Source organism: Globicephala melas, chromosome 14 (assembly GCF_963455315.2).
Source record: "Globicephala melas chromosome 14, mGloMel1.2, whole genome shotgun sequence".
Lineage (NCBI taxonomy): Eukaryota > Metazoa > Chordata > Mammalia > Artiodactyla > Delphinidae > Globicephala > Globicephala melas.
This window is the reverse complement of record NC_083327.1, coordinates 72,937,575-72,957,164: the sequence shown is the minus strand read 5'-3', so window position 1 is coordinate 72,957,164 and position 19,590 is coordinate 72,937,575. Positions and strand designations below refer to the sequence as shown.

At 39.3% G+C, this 19,590-nt stretch overlaps 2 protein-coding genes across 6 annotated transcripts in view; one reads left to right on the top strand and one right to left on the bottom strand.

The window, feature by feature from the left end:
- PCMT1 (protein-L-isoaspartate (D-aspartate) O-methyltransferase) overlaps positions 1-1,987 on the bottom strand; it is a 46,519-nt gene extending 44,532 nt beyond the window's left edge. The window contains exon 1 of one of the 5 annotated variants that reach the window (XM_060283776.1): positions 1,740-1,987. In XM_060283776.1, coding sequence (XP_060139759.1) covers positions 1,740-1,968 — 229 coding nt within the window. In that variant the 5' untranslated portion in view covers positions 1,969-1,987. The remainder of the gene's footprint in view (positions 1-1,739) is intronic. The other 4 variants (XM_060283775.1, XM_060283778.1, XM_030853194.2 and 1 more) reach the window with 4 other exon arrangements.
- A 2,295-nt stretch (positions 1,988-4,282) lies between these two features.
- NUP43 (nucleoporin 43) lies at positions 4,283-18,096 on the top strand. Its single transcript, XM_030853193.3, has 8 exons — positions 4,283-4,454; positions 4,767-4,889; positions 5,541-5,618; positions 6,983-7,163; positions 8,453-8,588; positions 9,932-10,083; positions 12,099-12,221; positions 15,160-18,096. The coding sequence occupies exons 1-8, from the start codon at positions 4,335-4,337 to the stop codon at positions 15,387-15,389; spliced, it is 1,143 nt and encodes a 380-aa protein (XP_030709053.1). The 5' UTR covers positions 4,283-4,334; the 3' UTR covers positions 15,390-18,096.
- Positions 18,097-19,590: the final 1,494 nt, after the last annotated feature.

Sequence of the window (19,590 nt, the reverse complement as noted above, 5' to 3'; positions counted from 1 at the left end):
AAATTTCAGCTAAGAATAGTAATGCAATACATTAAAGTAACTACAAAACCACTGGGAAAAGATCTAGTTTTGGCTGACTACAAATTTGGCCCAGAAAGGAGAGACTTTAAGAGCCTGATTGATTACAATTTCTGCCACAGCCAAGTGTCTACTGCGATAACCTACCGGTGGAAAATTACTTAATCACAATTCAAGTACAGAATGTTTCAGGTGTGTATGCTGTACTAGCAGGCACTAGATCATTTGAAGAAATTTTATTAAAATATTTACAACATATTGAGCTGCTGTTCGATCCATGGGAACCTAAATCACACTTAATATTGTCTCAGCACATAAATTTCCACTTCCAATCAAATATCCTTCCATAAAGTGAATACTGGCAATGCTTGACAGGATTTTTTAAATCTAAACATTCATTACTAAACGCTAAGGAAACAAGTTTTAAATACTGGTTAAAAAAAAAGTCAAATGACTAATATTAAGTATTAATACTAACCATGTGCCAGCCAATACTATTTATTTCTCTCACTAATCTTGGTATTCCTAGTATAGATCCAAGCATATAATATATATTTAATTGGCATTTATGAAAAAAGGAATGATTATTAAATTAAATTGTTTGAGGATTCAAAGATACAAAAAAAAAAAAGCCCCAGCCATCAAGGAGATTACAAATCGAATTAAGAAACATGACAAACACATGAAAAGCTAAATAATCCATAACAATTAAAAATACCACGTGGCAGGATTGTGATTATTTGCAAAGTCAGTGCAAAGAAGAGTGCTATAAATTCTGACCAGAGTGAGAGTATGATGGACTGCCGTCCTTCTGGTATCCCGACCAGACGGCGACACTACATTTCGATTAAAATAAGAAAGTGACACAGCACTGGTCCCACCCTAAAATCATCATCAGAGGAAGGAATACAATTACTAAAGATAATGGTGTAAAGAAACTTCCATACAAGGCTTTTAAAGCATATGGTAGCCCTGAAAAAAGTTTGAACATTCCACATACACAATCGTTTGCTGGATCCCAGGACCTCTAAAGGCTCCTGAAATACGCTGTCCCTCAGGAAGAGCATCTCCTAGTTATCTCTTCCTCCGCCCCCCACGAAGCTTTCCACTGGACAGCCGCCCCAGAAATTTCTCCCAGCATCCGCAATGACATTACTTTCATCTCCCTCTCCCTCCCCTCGCCAGTATCAGACGGTGGCATCTCCCGCCAGAGGAAAAAACGAAGGGCGGGGGAGGCAGAACCGGGGAGAAAGCTTGCAGCTAGGTCGACTGATATGACAGAGGAGGAAGTGAGAAGACGCGGGGGTCGAGGGCGGGGTCCCCTTAGTTCCAGCCCAGTCTCTACGAGCCCTGGCCAACAGCCCACTCCCCAAGGCACGCCCCTCGCCCGCCGGACCCGGACAGGGAGGTGGCGGACTCGAGTGACAGCCCCACCACCTGTGCCGCGCCCCCTTCCCCAGGCCCGCGGGGAGACGCCTGCCCCTGCCCCACTAGCAGCGGCCCCTGGCTCTTTCTCTCTAGTTCCCGTGCACGTCGCCGATGAGTGACAGGTCCCGGGGGAGGCAATCGCCAGCGCTTGCCGTTCGGGACCGCTGGTGCAACCGCGCGCCGAAGCCCTCCAGCAGGCACAGGGGTATACGGAACGTTCCGGACGGCCCAGGGGATCCGATTCAGGCCTGGCCTTCCCCAGTTGCCCCACACCGGGCGGGGGTGGCACTTACTGCGGAGGTTGTGGATTAGCTCCGAGTGGCTGGCGCCGCCGGATTTCCAGGCCATCGCTAAGCACACCCGGAGCAGGTACAGAACCACCTTCAGCGCGGCGACAGTGCCCAGCAGCTTCCCCAAGAGTGAGACCACCTCCCACACGGTCACCGCCCCGCTTGCGTCCCCGCTGTAGCCGCCGCTGCTACTGTCGTCGCCGCCGCTGCCGCCACTGCGCGCTCCCGGCATCCCCCGCGGCACGCATGCGCTTTGTGACGCCGCGCGGACTCGGGTGCGGCCGGGTGGGGCAGGAGGCGGGGGTGGCCTCGTGCGCTGCTGCCCGCGTGAGGGGCCGCTGCGGCCGCCCGGGAGTGGCGGGTTGGTCCCGCTGAGTCAGCGCCACCAACACCGCCACCTCTGAGTGGCCTTTCTGAGGCCTCGGGCTGCGCAACGCCTCCTTGCTGAGTTTGTCCTGTGGTCAGGCGGGGTGGGCCCTGGCGCGGTCGGTGGTGAGCCTCACTGCGGCTCTGGTCACCGAGCGCGGTGGCGGGATGGCAGGGCGGACCTCATTCCGCTGCTGCCGGTGGCTTCGCAGTCGCAGCTAGATCAGCTGTTGAGAGCGGCGGGTCTGCTCCTATATCTGTCCAGATTGTTAGACGGTGGGCTTCCTTCGTCCTGCCTCACCCAACCCAATGAATGACTTAATATTTAGGTTGGTTGGAGACAGAGCTCCCTATGGTGGAACCTCGATAATCTTAATAGAACTGGAGGGCAAAGGTCTTCTCTAACCCGAGTACTCCAGCCTCTGGCTTGTGACAAGTACGTTAGTGTTTCGTTAGCAGAGACTTTGGGACCCTGATTTGTTCTCAACTCTAAAGCACAAATTCAGAGTGGAAGAATACCGAGACCTGGGGTGGGGGGGGTGGAGCGTGGGGAATCCTTTGCTCCTTAGGACAGCGCACTTGGTTAAAAATACTACAGTATCCTATGGCGAATGTGTTATTCGCCCAACACAAGTGTGCGTTTTCAGCTATTTAAGCCTCACAAATTCCACCGTTAGACTGGACACCAGGTTTGTTGCTATCAGCTGTGCAAGACATTGAGTGAGAAGCTGACAAGGAACATTGCCTGTAGCATCCAACTTGCTGACTCCTGATCAGAACTGAGACTGGAAGAATCCAGTCACATTTAGTCCAATACACTTTTAAGGAAGGAAACAAAGCTATGTCAAGACATCGATGCTATGCGTCAGCAACAATTTTCGTATTCTAACCAGACCTTAGCAAATGTGGTATCTAGTCTACTTCCAATCCTAAATATATATTATTTCCCTGTGTTCTGCGATAATAAATGAAACAGTATTCTTTACTTCAATATTGGGAATAAAATTGTCAGTTTGGGACTAATAATTTTCTATTTCATCTCTCTGCTGTTCCCTAATAGTCTTCCAGTTAAAAACAAAACAAAACGACACCAGTCAGCTTTCAATAAGAACCTGAAAACTCTCTAAAGCTGACCTAGATGGACTGCATTTCCATGAGGTGCCTCCATAAGCTGTGGCTAGGAAATAGGACTGCCAATATCAGTTAGAAAAGAAATCATGGCCCCTTTTAAAGAAACAAGCAACACAGTTATGAATATAGTATAAAGGAGTTTTTTTTTTTAAGATGAATAAGTCATACCTCTTGTATGTAATAAGATTTACATTCAAATTGGGGAGATTTGCATCAAAAGAAAATTAGCAACAGGGGGCAAAATATAAGTGCTATTAGTGGTCTAGATATTAAGGGACATGTTTATTTAGATCATCATGGGCTGGAGTAACAGGAAAAGATAGAGGAAAGAACGGGTGCTTGAAAGATGGGCAGGATTCTAAGAGGAATTTTTTTAAAAGCAGGGGAGAGTGTATCATAGGTCTAATCAAAAGCGCGAAGGAACCTAAGGCTCTGATTCCTGAGCTGTCGACGTCACAATTAAAAATCATTCTTAATTATATACATAAATGAATTGAGGATGGTCACAGAGGCAATGGGAGTCCAAATTAGAACTGGGGTCCTCAGAATTGCAACCCCAGTTTCTGACAGTGTGTATTAACAACGTTGAAGAAAAGGATTTGTTTGGGGGACGGGGAGGGAGAGGTTTTGAATAACAAATTGGTACGTTGACGGACGTACTTCCAGGAGAATTTATGAATTTTGAATATTTTCTATGCGCGGTGAAATGCAAGACAATGTTTAGGTGTGGCTACTAGGTCGTTTCTCTTGCATTGATTTTGTTTTGGTTTTGCTCTTAAATTTGTCTTACATTGCAAAGTTATTGCACAAATGTATTGTCTCGGTGTTTCTATATCGTTTGCAGATTAGGAGCAGGTCCTACAGCACAAGAACGGGAAACACCGTTGCCTGGGTTCAGAGCCTCCTGGGTGGGGCAGGGCGTCCCAGCTACCTCCCACTTGAGGGTTGGTGGTTCGTTCCCGCACTGCCTACAGAGGAGAATTGGCTCTCTGCAGCCACCGTCCCTCGTACGGTCCGTTCCAATCAGGGCTCAGCGGGAAGGGGCGGGATTGAGTGGCGCGCTCTGTGCCTCTTGCTGTCCCTGGCCTGGTTGCTTTTGGCATGGAGGAAATTTATGCTAAGTTTGTGTCACAGAAAATCAGCAAGACCCGCTGGCGACCGGTACCTCCGGGGAGCCTGCAGACCGTGGAGACTTTCGCCACGGGCTCTTGGGACAATGAGGTACCCCCGCTCCCGGCCCGGGAAGCCCCTTCCTCCTCCTTCCCTCCTGGAACCGAGCCCCCGGCCGCCGGCGCGCGAACTCTCTCGTCTTCTGGCTCCTCTCGCCCTTCTCTGTCCCCCAAATGCACGTTTCAGGGTCGGTTGCCTTGTACCTCAGAGCCATCGATGGCCCCGTATCTGCTCTTTTTTAATGATTATCATTCCATTTGCCTGGGATGCTTTTAAAGCAAGGTTGATTGAAGGCAGGGCAAATTTTAATTTCGGAGAGTTTGACATATATTTCATCTCAAGATAAAATTTTCTGCTTTACAGGAAAATTATGTTTCACTGTGGTCTATTGGAGATTTTGGGAACTTGGACTCTGATGGAGGATTTGAAGGAGACCATCAGTTATTGTGTGATATCAGACACCATGGTGATGTAATGGATTTACAAGTAAGTCTGTGTAATATCCAAAAGCTAACTTTTAAAAAACTGAGAGTGATCTTTACACTTAGAGATGTAAAGGACCTTAAAGTTTGTCTAGTCTCACCCCAGGTTTACAAGAAACTGAGTTCCCTATAGGTCATGATTTGCCAACATCATATAGCTGCTTAATGGCAGAATCAGGACTGGGGAAGGGGATGTGGAATTAATCCTAGCTTGTTTGTTTGCCTAATTGACCATCTACTATCTGCCAAGCACCGTTTACATAAGTTAATTTCATTCTCATCGCATGCTTGTTGAATCAAATACTGTTATCTCTGTCTTAATGAGAACACTGAGACTAAGATCTTTGGAGCATGTACTATGTGACAAATACTGTGTAAGGCACTTTACATGTTTTTGCTTTTTGAGTTCTCATAACAGCCTAGCAGGGATTAGTTCTCTGTTTTGCAAGTTTACCAAGGCTTAGAGAACTTAACTTGGCCAGGGTCTCAAAGCTGGTAGTAAGTGGTGGGAATGGAATTTTGACTCTCACATTTTATTTGCTTAGCATTTATAGGCTCTTTGTATTTTAAAATTGTTATACTACTAATTGAGTCAAACAAATGGCTTCCTCCCTGCTAATATTTATGAATCTATAACAAGCAAGAATTTTCTTAGTTTTTTGACCAGGAAAGAATTGTAGCTGCTTCATCAACAGGATGTGTAACAGTTTTCCTTCACCATCCGAATAACCAGGTAAAGAACTTTTGTTTGAAATCTCAATTTGCATTTTAATTTTTTTTAGGAAGGTTTAAAGAAGACTGTACTTAATAATGACACAAATAATAAAGTTTTATAGTCTTAAAACATGGAGGGGAAAAATCATTGTATTACCCATCTTTTAGTAGATTAATTCTAGAACCATGTTTGTGTGATCCTTCATTCAAATTGGGGATCTCTTATATCCTCTTAGGTTAGATTTAACAATATGGTATTCTGGCAAGTACTTTTCCTGTAATTCTCTTTTAAGATCCTAGTCTGGTCTTTTGAAGAAAGAAAGAACATTTTCTAGCTCAAGCATCATGAGAGAGAACAGGAACAGCTACTTTGCTTCAGATAGAACCTAGGTTTCAATTGAAAGAGAGGATATACTTTATGAAGGCTTGACATTTTTTACAATGCCTTTCTTGTGTGTGCCAAAGCCTGACTGCTGATCTTCAGAGCACAGTGGTAAGGGCAGTCCTTTAAAATAGGCCCCCTTGAAGTAAAAGTTTTAAGTTGCGAGAAGAGAATGCTTACTTAGATTTGGGGATTAATCAAGGTCATCTTACTAATAGGCATGCCTAGTAAATACAAGAGCCAGGTCTAGTTAAATATTTTTCTTTTTTTTTTTTACTGTTTATTTCAGCAATGCTTTTATTTTTTATTTATTTCTTTTTTTGGCTGCGTTGGGTCTTTTGTTGCTGCGCGCGTGCTTTCTCTAGTTGCAGCGAGCGGGGGCTACTCTTTCGTTGTGTTGCGCAGGCTTCTCATTGCGGTGGCTTCTCTTGTTGCAGAGCACGGGCTCTAGGTGCATAGGCTTCAGTAGTTGCAGCACACGGGTTCAGTAGTTGTGGCTCTCGGGCTCTAGAGTGCAGGCTCAGTAGTTGTGGCGCATGGGCTTAGTAGCTCCACGGCATGTGGGATCTTCCCGGACCAGGGCTCGAACCCGTGTCCTCTGCATTGGCAGGTGGATTCTTAACCACTGTGCCACCAGGGAAGTCTTAACTATTTTTCTTAATGGAGTCATTTGGAAAGCACTACGAGATTTTCTCTTAAATGTAGGCCAGCCCCCTTAAGAATTTAGAGTTGCCTTTGAACACATAATTACCTGATACCTAAAAACCATTTCTTTAGTTTGAGATAAGTTTGGGATGTTATTAAAAAGCGTTTCTTTTGAATCTAATCCGGTATATACAGAGCTTTAATGGAAGTAGTTTCTAGACCTTAATGCTTGGAAATACAAAGGGAAAAGAGTTACTATGTTTCCAGAAAGGTGTGAGACACAGTTTTAGTTGGGGAAAGCTCTAGTTTTTTGGAGCTTTGCTTTGATTAATCATAGCCTCATTTGTGACCTGTAGACTCTGTCAGTCAGCCAGCAGTGGACAACAGCTCATTACCACACGGGTCCAGGCAGTCCTTCCTGTAGCAGTGCACCATGCACAGGTGTTGTGTGCAGCAACCCAGAAATTGTCACAGTTGGAGAAGATGGTCGAATAAATCTCTTCAGAGCTGATCACAAGGAAGCTATAAGAACTATAGGTAAGAAAAATCCTATTTCTTTAGTCTATTGCATAGTAATTGAGCAGCTACCATGTGCTAAGTAAATGCAATGCTAGGTGTTTGAGGGATTTAAATATATACAAAGCAGGATCCCTTTATCAAGACAGTATGTTGATAAGGCCTGTATGAAGGAGTGACTAGAAGAAAAAGAAATTTGTGGAGAGGAGAGCCAGAGGGGATTAACAGATAAAGAATTGAGGGGCAGGTGGCAATCCATTTAATCTAGGTTCCAAACCATAAATAATACTAAAAGGTGGCACACCAGATAAAGGGAACAGCATGGAGGCAGGGTAAGACCATTCAGAGAATGACAGAAAGTGTAGTTTGACCTGACTTTAGATATTTGTATAGGAGAAGTAAGAAATGAAACAAGAAAGGTAAATTGTGGTCAGGTTGTGAAGAATCTAATGCACAGCTGTAGAGGTTACGTTTTGTTAGGTGGGCAACTACGGAGCCATTGAAAGTTTTTGAGCAAAGGGGTGATGTACCCCGTGTCATGCTTTAGAAGGATTATTCTAGTGTAGTAGTTCTCAACCATACTTTGCACAGGCTTGCCTGAGGAGATTTTTAACAGGCCATCACTGTAGACTTCCTAAATCAGAACGTCTGGATTGAGCCCATGAATCAGTGTGTTGTGTTGTTATGATTTTTAGTTCTGAGGAACACTATTTGTTTAGCTTTTAGGGACCACTGCCTGGTGGCAGTTTGGACGAGGGTCACAAAACAATTTAAGTGTATAGTAAATTAAGTGGTATAAGTTTAAACACACTATGAAAAGGAAAAGGACAGTTAAAGCAATCAGGAAGGACTTCATTGAGGAAAAGAGAGCTGATGAGGATAAAGATGTATAGATTTGAGATAAGTCAGCAGAATAATATAGGTCAGAATGAGCTCTGTAGGAAGCAATGGTGTTTGGCTCAATAGAATGGAGGTTCTGTGTTAAGCAGTAGAGGGAAGTAAAGTTGGATATAAAGGAACCTGAACAGCTGTCTCAGAAATGGAGGGTAACAACCTAAAGTGGAAATAGAGAAGTGAAAACTTAGCCCTCCATTTGGAAAACGGTTCAGATGTCCTGTGAGTGATATAATTTTTCTATTAAAGGAGAGTCCATTTTAACATGTATATTATTGCATTTTTCTATAGAAATTAAACTGTGACTTATTTAAAATTTCATTAGTAATATTTCAATCAGTGGAGGGAATGCAATTTAAAATTTTCATGGAAAAGGGGGACCTGTTAACACACAATGCTGTTTTCTTCATTTGTAGACAATGCAGATAGCAGTACACTCCATGCTGTAACCTTCCTTCGAACTCCTGAGATTCTTACAGTAAATTCAATTGGACAGTTAAAAATATGGGATTTTAGACAACAAGGAAATGAGCCCTCTCAGATATTATCACTGTAAGTTTTGATTTGTAATTTCAGTAGTGTGACGCAAATTTGTTTGACTGTTTATAGCAACTGACTTTAAACCATATTGTATTTTAATTGCATGCTAAGAGAATAATCTCTGACTAAATTTGATAAAGCAAATACAGTTGACCCTTGAACAATGTAGGGGGTTAGAGTCACTGACCCTCTATACACTCGAAAATCCCTGTATAACTTATAGTCAGCCCTCAATATACGTGGAATCCTCTGTATCAGAGGTTCCACATCCGCAGATTCAACCAGCCTCAGCTCATGTAGCGCTGTGGAAAAGTATTCATATGTAAGTGGATCCATGTTGTTCAAGGGTCAGCTGTATAGTTGGATGGGCTTGATAGTACCATGCTGCGTTTGGTAAATATTTGTTGTATTGATTCAGAAGTTTATATTAATCTCTTTGAAGTTTATGTTATTTAATGGGGAACTTCTTTTTGCTCATCAAATGATTCTATTAATAGTGGGAATATTCTATTAATATATTAATATATTAATATATAATATATTATAATAATATATAATATATTATCTATTATATATAATATTATATATAATATATATAATATATAATATAATAATATAATATAATATTATAATTATTATATATTATTATATTATATATATTATTATATATAATTATTATATATAATTATATATTATAAATATATATAATTATTATATTATATATAATATATATTATATATTATATATAATATATATTATATATTATAATTATATATAATATATTATATATAATATATATTATATATAATAATATAATATTATAATATATTAATATATTAATAGAATATTCTATTCTACTAATAATACACTCTAGATGTGATTGGGAGAAAAATACAATCCAAGATATTTTTTTGAGCAGAAATCCCCTTTCTATGTGTGCAATCTTCTCTTCTCTAATTAGAAAATAGCATGTGTCAAGCTGGAAAAAAAGTTATATAAACTAAGCATTAAATAAGGTAGAGTAGAAGTAAGGAATATGCTGTTTAGTTGATATATAATGTCTTTCAAAAGCCAAGAAATGGAAATGTTTTGCATATCTTACCATCAAATTATCTTGTTCCTTATGTGTCCAAATTGAAGAGAGAATGAATAACTCTGGCTTTTAATTCCCCCTCAAAATTTTAATATTTAGAGATATATTTAACGTAGTCAGTTTTTTGACATGATTTAAGTTTAGCCAGTAGCTCCAGCCACAAAATTATCGTTTCGTTACTGGAAAGAAACAGGTTTCATAGGTTATTCAAAGATAAATTATACTTTACAACTGTGTGAAGTCATTGTATCTCCCATTAAAGGACTGGTGACCGAGTGCCACTCCACTGTGTTGATAGACATCCCAACCAGCAGCATGTTGTAGCTACCGGTGGTCAGGATGGAATGTTAAGTATTTGGGATGTTAGACAAGGTACAATGCCCGTGTCTCTACTGAAGGCTCATGAAGCTGAAAGTAAGTATTGTGGTGATACATAAGTTTTTGGTGTGTGAGCTATACAATGTATTATAAGCAGCTTTCCATAATGATACCTACGGATCATTCTACAGCAGAGTTTTTGACTGAATTGTATAAATTTATAATAATTAACTAATCCCTTTTTATTTGAAATTTACATTCTTTAACATGTTTGATTATTATACACAAAACCGTAGTGATTATCCTTATATATTCATCTTTATGTGCTTCTTTTCTTAGGATAGTTTTTTAGAAATAGAATTGATGAGTCCAAAAGTTTGCATAATTTTAAAGCTGTGATTCATGTTGTCAAATTGTTCTACATAAAAATAATACAAGTTTATATTGCCACACCAGTATGTGAGAATGCACTTTTCCCATGCAAATGCAGGCTGTTATTTTTTATATTTGCTAATCTGTGTGTTCTTCGATTTATTATTGTACTTTTTTCTTTTTTTCTTTTAACAAGAACAAAAGATATAGGCTCTTGCCTTGTTTTTCATGTTTGTCATTTGATTTTGGTGGAGAGTTTTTGGCTGAACGGAAATTTTTCATTTTATCACCACGTCAGGGTGGATTATAGTTTTAAATTCTGACTTAAGAGAAGTTGGTATTAATGCTTCAGTAAAACTATAGAAGAGCAAACATTATACCAGTATTGCAACTTCTAAGTTTGTTTCACATTATTAATACTTTGGAAAGATAAATGATTTTTAAGATTATATTTAAGAAGCAAATAGAAACTTTTTCCCTCTTCCAGGTATGGCTATGTCCAGGTAAAAAGAATAAAAAGAAATAGGTGTGCCCTTAGAGCCTGTTGTTGCTAACCTAGTGGTAGTTAGAATTACAAACTTTCAGATCTCTTCTCACCAGCCCATTTTTAAACGCCAGCCTGTATTGTTCAACAAAACACACAGTATAGTGGCTTGTAGTGTATTTTGAATTCATCTTGACTCTTGGCTAGAAATAAGATGTTTTATAGAGGTTTGTTTTCTAATTTGAAAGTATATAAATACATAAGAATCCAGATTTGGGCAGTCTGCTAATGGCTGTATAGGCTGTTTTATTTTACTTTGTTTTAATGAAACAGTATGAATGTACTTTACACAGGGACTCACCAGCACACATTCCTTTCCGGAGGAAGGTGACCTTTTTGTTTTCTGGCGTGTTTAATTGTGGTAACTGTCAGAATGAAAATGCCAGCTTGCAAACATGTGCCTTGCACTTTTTATGCTACACCCTGAGCACTTTCTATGCTGCCTCTCTAAGGTTACCTAACCCAGAATCACGAAAACCCTTGTTCACAGACTACTGTTTCACCTTCATGCTGCAGCTGTCTTCCTAAGACGTCCTGGGCAGTCCTTGGCTCCCAGATACCTCTTGGCACACAAAGTTCCCTTAAAGTTTAGAGCTTGAGGAGTCCCCAGTCCCAAGCTGGCTTCTTAAGTCTTTCATTTGAAACCGGATCCAGATTTTTGGAGCATTTCCAGGTTTTGGTTTGCTGGGAGCTAGTTGCTATTTCTGTGATACAGGCCAGAAGAATCCAGAGTCTTGGCATGAGCCAAAATTGGACTATGTCTCTTAGAAATTCATTTGTATTCTACTTTTATGGTCTTCTCTCTCTTTCCAATAATATAACCTTCATGTGTTAATGACACAGGAATTGAAAATAAGAGAACTTAACAATTTTCAAAAAATCTTTTCAGAATTATTCCATTGTCATACTTTTCCATAGAAAAATTGTAATAGGTCAAATGACTAGCATTTATTTTCATTCATTTGCTGGCCCAATACACAAGTAGATTTACTTGACTTCTTTATCTTATCTACATGTTTTAGCCATTTGGAGAGTTACGTCTTGTCTTTGATCCTGAAGCCTTTGATTTTTATCACAGGCTTGGAGTTTGAAGGTGTGTGATGGAGGTTAATGGAAGGTGATGCCTAGAGACAGGGTTTTGATGTTTGTTCAACTAATCTACACAAGAATAAGCTTCTTGGTTCTTATCTTTTAGTGTGGGAAGTTCACTTTCACCCATCCAACCCAGATCATCTATTTACTTGTTCTGAAGATGGATCTCTCTGGCATTGGGATGCCTCCACAGATGTACCTGAGAAATCATCACTCTTTCACCAAGGTAAAAAATTTTAATGAAGATTCTTGTGTGTAATTTTATTATATTTTTAAATACCAAATTAGAAATTCTCGTATTTTTAACATTAAGGAATGACAAAATGTTTCCATTCTCTGGCTTCAAGGTAAATTCTAGTATCACAGGGCTTGAAATCTGACTGTCAGCTACTGACCACTGTACTGCTGATGACTAGAAATGCTGTTAGCTGGCTAAATTCGGACAGCCAGGGGTCTTGTTTGTGAGTACATTGTTGTGGGCCCTCATGCCATAGGATAGGCATTGACAGCTCTCTTATACTACATTGTCAAGGGTGTATGGCAAGACCAAAGTTGATCTTTTATGTATTAAGGTACTGGTTTCTCCTCAGACTAAAAGGCCCTGTCTTCTGATTAAAGACAGAGGTAAGTAAAGGTCAGCCAGAAACTATACACTTAAAATCAAGAGGTATTTTTGTTTCTGTTTTTTTGCATTTTCTAACCTTCTTGTTTTTGAGTTTGTCTGTGGTTCCAAAGTTTATTTGTTCATTCATTCAGCAAATGTTTATCAAGTCCCTACCACGTGCTAGGCACTCTTCTAGGTGTTAGAGCCCATGACAGTGAGCAGAAAAGCCTCGAGGCTCATAGAGCAAATATTCCAGTAGACAGTAAGTAAGATAGATAATGTCTCAGTAAAAGTCCCAGCAGAAAAACAGAAACTACCCTGGATTTAGAAGGAATTGGTTTCACGTGTGTTAGAAGGGCTAGCAGAACAAAAGGGAATGGGAGGGATGCTGGAAGAGCAAATAGCAAAAAAAGAGGAATGCCAGAAATCAACAGTTGTTAATACCTCTGCTGTACTGTTGGAAGTGCTGTCCAAGTTGGTTCTGGATCAGCAGAAAAGGTGCCACCTCAGCCGGGGCTGGAATTACAGGCTGTGTTGTCGTTGCCAGGAACCTGGAGCCTTTTCCTTCCCCCACCCGACCCCGTCTGCCTTCCAGTCACCCACAGTAGTGCCTCCCATGGGCAGGGTCTGCCTGGAAGGCAGATGGCAAGGGAGCCTGGAAAAAGGAGTTTGTCCCTGCAAGACATAGTAGAGCACAGCAAAGTAGGAAAGGAGACAGCAAGAAGGAAAAGATCTGGACCAAATACCCTGATGCCTATGAAGAAGAGTGAAGAGAACAGGAGGATGAAGAATTAGCGGAGGAGGGGCCGCTTGGCAGGGAGAACATTTGAGCAGAGACCTGAGGAAGTGGAGGCACGAGTCACAGGAATGCGTGCCAGGTGGAGGAAACAGCCAATTCCAAGGGCCTGAGACAGAACAGCAAGGAGGCCAGTGTGGCTGCAGTTCAGCAGGCCGGGAGTGTGTGGAGGTGGCAGGAGCTGCGGAGGACTCTGCAGACAGGGATGAGGGCTTCAGGTTCTGTTCTGAATGTGACAGAAAGCCACTGGAGAATTTTGAGCAGGGGAGTGGGGTGATCTGTCTTACGTTTCCAAAGAATCACTTAGGCGACTGTGTAGAAAATAGACTGGGGAGAGGGATGGAAAAAACAGAAGCAGGGAGACCAGGGAGGAGACTTAGCACAGTGGTTCTAATGTTAATTTTCACAGTATTCAAGAGTAATATAAAATATAGGAGCAGTAAAAGGTAAACAAAAACTAAGAAGGAAAAATCTGAAACATCTCCAGAAAAATTCTGGAGAAGTGTCGCATGTGTAGAGCATGCAGCACGTCTATGCTAATAACTGCATGTATGGAGAAACTAAGAATATTATTAGTTTCTAATAAATAATAAGGATTAGCTAAGCACTTGGTTTTTTATTTCTTCTTCCCCTACCCCCACTATCTTGCCTTTGAGATTTTACTGTTTGAAGAACCTTGGTTAGACTGGAAAGAGCCATTTACTATATTCTGTGCCTAGTATCGCAAGAACAATATTAGACACTGTGAAAAGGTAAAATAAATATAATCTATACAACCTGCCCTTAAGAAATACTTAATTTAGTTATGGAGAAGGGGGCATGCAAAGTTAAATCATACAAGAAATGTTATAAAGTAGTAAGTTATTAGTGGTGCGTATAAGTGCTGAGGGTTCCAGAAGGAAGAGAAGCATGAACTAGAGTCATCTTCAAAGGCTTCTTAGAGAAGGAAGTTGAGTTGGGCTTTAAGAATCAGCAAGATTTAAACTCACTAATCTTTAAGCTTCAAGATATGAGGGACTTTGCCTTGTATTCCCAGCACTTAGCATACCGCCTGGCATAGAGTAGGTACTCAGCCATTTATTGAGTAAATGAAATCTGTCTTTATTTGATCTGGCAGAAAGTTGAAAGGAAAGAAAATTTCAAATGAAGGCTAAAACTGAAATATACTGCTTCTGCCCCCACTTAATCCTGCATTAAATGAAGAGCACTGTCAGACATAAAAGTGTATAATCTGGTAGTGTTCTTAAATTCTACTTTTAAGAACATTTACCTGAAATAAAGGCGAAGAATAAAAGGAGATCTAAAGCAAGTTGATTATATTCTTAGACATATAGAAGTAAATATATTTTTAGAAATATTCATGTAGAAATACATCCAGAAATTTTCATTTTTTGATTATCTAAGAACTTTGATTTCCATATATTATCTACATTTATTCTACTTGTCTTCTAGGCATTTTGGTACATTTCTGAGACTTTCCGTTAAAGAATAAACAGGAAGACAGGGTCAAAATGAATCTTGTGCTTTGCTGAAGATTTCAAGTTTCATAGCCATATTATCCCATGGAAATTTGAGTATTTAATATCACTGACTAAGCCTTTAGTCAAAAATGGTGATGTGTTATAATGGAATTATCAGCCAGTTATTCTTGAGAATTAAAACCAATATATATTCATCGCCTTTTTTAAGTATTAGAATTTCAGATGTTTACTAGTATAAAATTAGTCTTGAAAGAAGTTTTCACCTTTTCTTTTCTTTTCCCAGGAGGAAGAAATAGTACTTTTTTGTCTCATAGCATTAGTAACCAAGCTAATGTTCATCAATCTCTTATAAGCTCCTGGCTCATCACTGACCCTGCCAAAGACCGTATTGAAATCACAAGCTTGCTTCCCAACAGGACTTTGTCTGTGAACAGTTTGGATGTTTTAGGTCCTTGTCTTGTTTGTGGAACCGATGCAGAAGCAATTTATGTTACTAGACAACTTTTTTCATGAAGATACTAAAAGAGTTCATGTAAAACATACAGTTATAGCCTTTCAAATTCCAGCTTCTCTATGCAAATTTTTATTATTGGAAATTTGCAGGGGAAGCATCCATAAACTATTGTTAATTTTGATGCCCAGTTTCAGCCTTTGTTAGTTGAATATTCTTCTAATAGTTAGTAGCTAGAGTCTGATTAATGACTGATGGCAAAAGAACTGGACCATGTGGAAGAACATCAGAGGGATCCTTGTGCTGATAAATGCACTGCCTTCAGCACAATTCTGGACAGCTCATGGAACCAACTCTTCATTGTTGATGTTGCAGGCCTCAAAAATGTCAAACCACCAATGGGTTCCTATCCTTTTTATCAACGGTGTGTGGGGTATACCCCTCCCTGGTGGCCTTAGCTAGTATTTATTCTTTTTTACCACAAGTATTTTCTTCAGTTCTTCCACATTTTATTTACTTAATAATTTTTGTAAACTTTTTTCAGAAAGAATTGAGAACAAAAATGGCAAAATTTTTGTAGTGTTCAAATTTTTTTAAAGGTAAAAATGTTTTGACAGTTTCCTTTACTGGAATGGGTTTGAACAGAACTCCGTCAGCTCCTTAGACCCAACTTTATTTCTCTTGAAAAGAAAAAAAGACAAGTACATTTTTCCTAAGGATTTTTGCTTTTATTTAGTTTTACAACGTAGTTGAAAATTGCTGACTTGGACACTGTGCAGTAAGATAGGATTTGACATTGATAAATGAGCTGACTTACAAACGAATTTGATAGGTAACATGCAGAGACTAATATGATGATGTGGTAGGAGTACAGAGTTTTGCCATCTTTATCTTTAATGTTAATGATGACCTAACATGCAGTGTTTTAAGACAATTTTATGATATTGTCTTTCTAAAGTTTGTTAGATTAAATGCATTATTGAACTGTTAAGACCTTAATGACAAATCACTCCTATTACACAATTGAAGTGTATGTTTATTTACTTTACAATTCCAACAATAATTACTATGAAGTTTTGTCTTTCCGTCCCAATAAATATTTGCAGTTTTTTTATGCCACCTTACCTCAGGGTTTTTTGGATTTTGTTTTTTGTTAACATTTTAAAATGGAATACATATATGCATCTGCTGTTTTATATATATTTGGCTCAAAAATATTTGACTGAATGGACTTGCCTCGCGGTCCAGTGGTTAATGCAGGGGGCACAGGTTCGATCCCTGGTCGGGGAACTAAGATCCCACATGCTGCACAGCACAGCCTAAAAAAAAAAATCGACTGAAGATAATTAGTAACTTTGAATTCCAAAGAATCAGAGAAGGAAAGAAAACGTTGCTGATAGGAATTCTTAATCTGTTTATAGTTTTATTGCTGGGGCTAATTTTTAAAACTTTCTGTTATTACAAAAGTCATTCATTGTAGAAAAGACAGTCAAAAGAAAATTGTAAGTACTTAATCTCAAAGAGAGACAATTCTTTTCATACTGTCTTCTATCCATCAATGTATATAGTTTTTCTGTAAAAAAAAAAAGAAATATACATGTTATATTTGTAGATGCACATTCTCTAGCAGTCAACACGTGAATTCAATAATAAAAATATAGCTAAGAATTCTCCTCTGACTTTATATTTCCCTTTGTATGAATGTCTTGCTGCAGCCTAAGCTACAGTGTCCCTCTCTTCATCCGGTACAGGCATCCTCCCATTCTACTCGGCAGGCTAACATCTTTGCTTTGAATGGCCCAGAGTTGATCTCATCACTGGAAGACCCTAGCTCCCAGGTGGCACATTTTCCGTGTACAGTGAATGGCAAACTTGTTGTGCCTCTGCTTCGATCCGTATTATCTGCTGCTGAAAAGTTTGAAGGTTACATGTACGTTGTTAGCACCCTTCTCAGTTTCCAGCAGCAATGTATACAATTTCCCTTGATCACTACAGTAAGTAATTGGTAGAGGGGGGGAACCAGACATACAGGCTTAGCATACTAGCTTGGAATGGAAACAAGTTTGAAGTTTGAAGCTTTGATTTGATTTAAGGGTATTTGTAACCATAAGTAGAAGGAAGTACATTTGAATAGTGTTACATTTTCTATCAATTGAAGAGTTCTGCCAGGCTTAATAAGAAACATAAGAAACTTCTCTATCCTTATTGATAAATAAAACCCTAATTTATGAATTTGTTAATTCTCACTGCTTTTATTCATGAAACTATCAAATAAAATTTCTTTTGAGGGCTGTAGGATCTCAGAGGTGAAAGATATCTTGGAGGGCATCTCCATACTAAATTTAATCAACACTTCCACAGCACCCCCAACGAATTATCATCCAACCTCTACTTGAAAATATACCATGATAAAGTTTCCCATTTCCCAATGTAGCCTCCTTGTTTGGATAGCTGTAATTGATATTGCATTATAGCAGGGTTTTAGTGTGTGAGTGGGATCCAAAACAATCGTATAAAAAAAGAATCATTATTCTGGGTTAATGAAATGATCATGTGAACCTATGAGATGGAACCAAACACCATTTTATCGAATTTGCATTCTGTTGGGGCACTTTACTATAAGGTTCAACTAAATAAATGAATTTTCACATACTGAACTGAAATTTGCTTCCATTTGTCTTCTTTTCTCAGGAGCCACAAAAAACAAATTTAATTCTTTTCATCATATATTCAAATGTTCAGAACTACGTATTGTAGCTTCTTTGGGGTAAACTTTTAAAATCCCTTCAATGGTTTCTTGTGGGCAAGGTTCCCTTCCCCACCTTTCTTGCCCTTCTTGGCTAAATCCTACATACCTTTCCGGACTCCTCTTAGGTGTCATTTTCTCAAGAAAGTTCTCCCTGGCCTCTGACAATCTGGGCTAAATTGTACTCGGCATCAAAAGCCCATTGTGCAGAGCTTATATTGTGCTTACAGCCATTTGCTAAGCAGCCTGTCTCCCTCTACTGGACCACAAGTTCAAGAACAGGGCCCATGTCTTAGTGTTGTGTGAACAATGTTTAACACAGTATCTGATACATAGTAAGCCCTGAATTAGCCTGAATTGAACTAAACTCACAATTTTGTTTTCCCTTTAAAAAATAAAGGCCATCATTAAAGTGTGACTTCCAAAATGAATACTTTTCCAGTGGTGTCTGCCTTGCTGAGAGTATGACAGAAATCTGCCATCCTGGTTCTGGGTACAATATTCCTTTGTAATGCTGTCTCAGCTTATTTTACCTATTCTGGTATTTGTTCAATTGACTGCTGACTAGTTTAACTTAAACCCTTAATTTTCACACCTGATACTCCCTAAACCATACCTCCCTATTCTTGAGTTAATGCCGATGATTGTGATTCTTACTATAGGTCCTTCCTGTTTAAGAAGACAAATTTTCTTTCACTTTAGGAAAGAGCTAACAATCACCTTTGAATCTTTTCTGCAGAAGCTGATCGTTTTCAGAATTGCCCAGCGTGCTCTCATCCCATTGGTAAGGAGATAGGTTAAATGGACTTAGGCCCACCTCCCAATTATCAGTGACATATGAATCATTGGTATTTGGCTACAGTTGTTGAAATATTTATAAACCAACCTAACTCATTGACATTCTGCCACATTTATCTTGTTCATAAGGCTATGTGAGAAAACACCTGTGCTACAGCTATCATCCTATCAAAATTTTGGCATAATTGAAAAATTCCTTGTCCTTTGTGAATAACACTTTTATTTCACAGTACTGTGGAAACATCCTTTTAATAATCCATTTTAGAATCTTGTCTAAGAAGCATACTAAGTTCATGAGTGTATAGTTTATATCAAGCCTTCATTTAAACTTATGGTATCAATATGATATCTAGCTCAGACTAATTAGATGGTCTGAAGCAGTAGCAGTGCTCTTGTTTTACAGATAATGTAACCTGGGGGGAGCCAAACTATGATACGCAACTATTTAAACTATTTCATTGGTATCATTCTGAACCACAATTAATGTTAAGTGGCAACACAGAATAATTAAATAACAGCCTAGACTACAGTCATCTTAGCATCAAAACAATTACAACATTTCACTATATTAGTAGAGGGAGAAAACCACAAAGGGGGTGGGGGTGAGAGGAGAGAAGTAGAATGACTAGAATCTAGCTGATCAGGTAATAAACTTTAATTAATTAAAAATAAACTAATGGTCAATTCCAAACTGTCATGACTACTGGACTTTGGGGGAA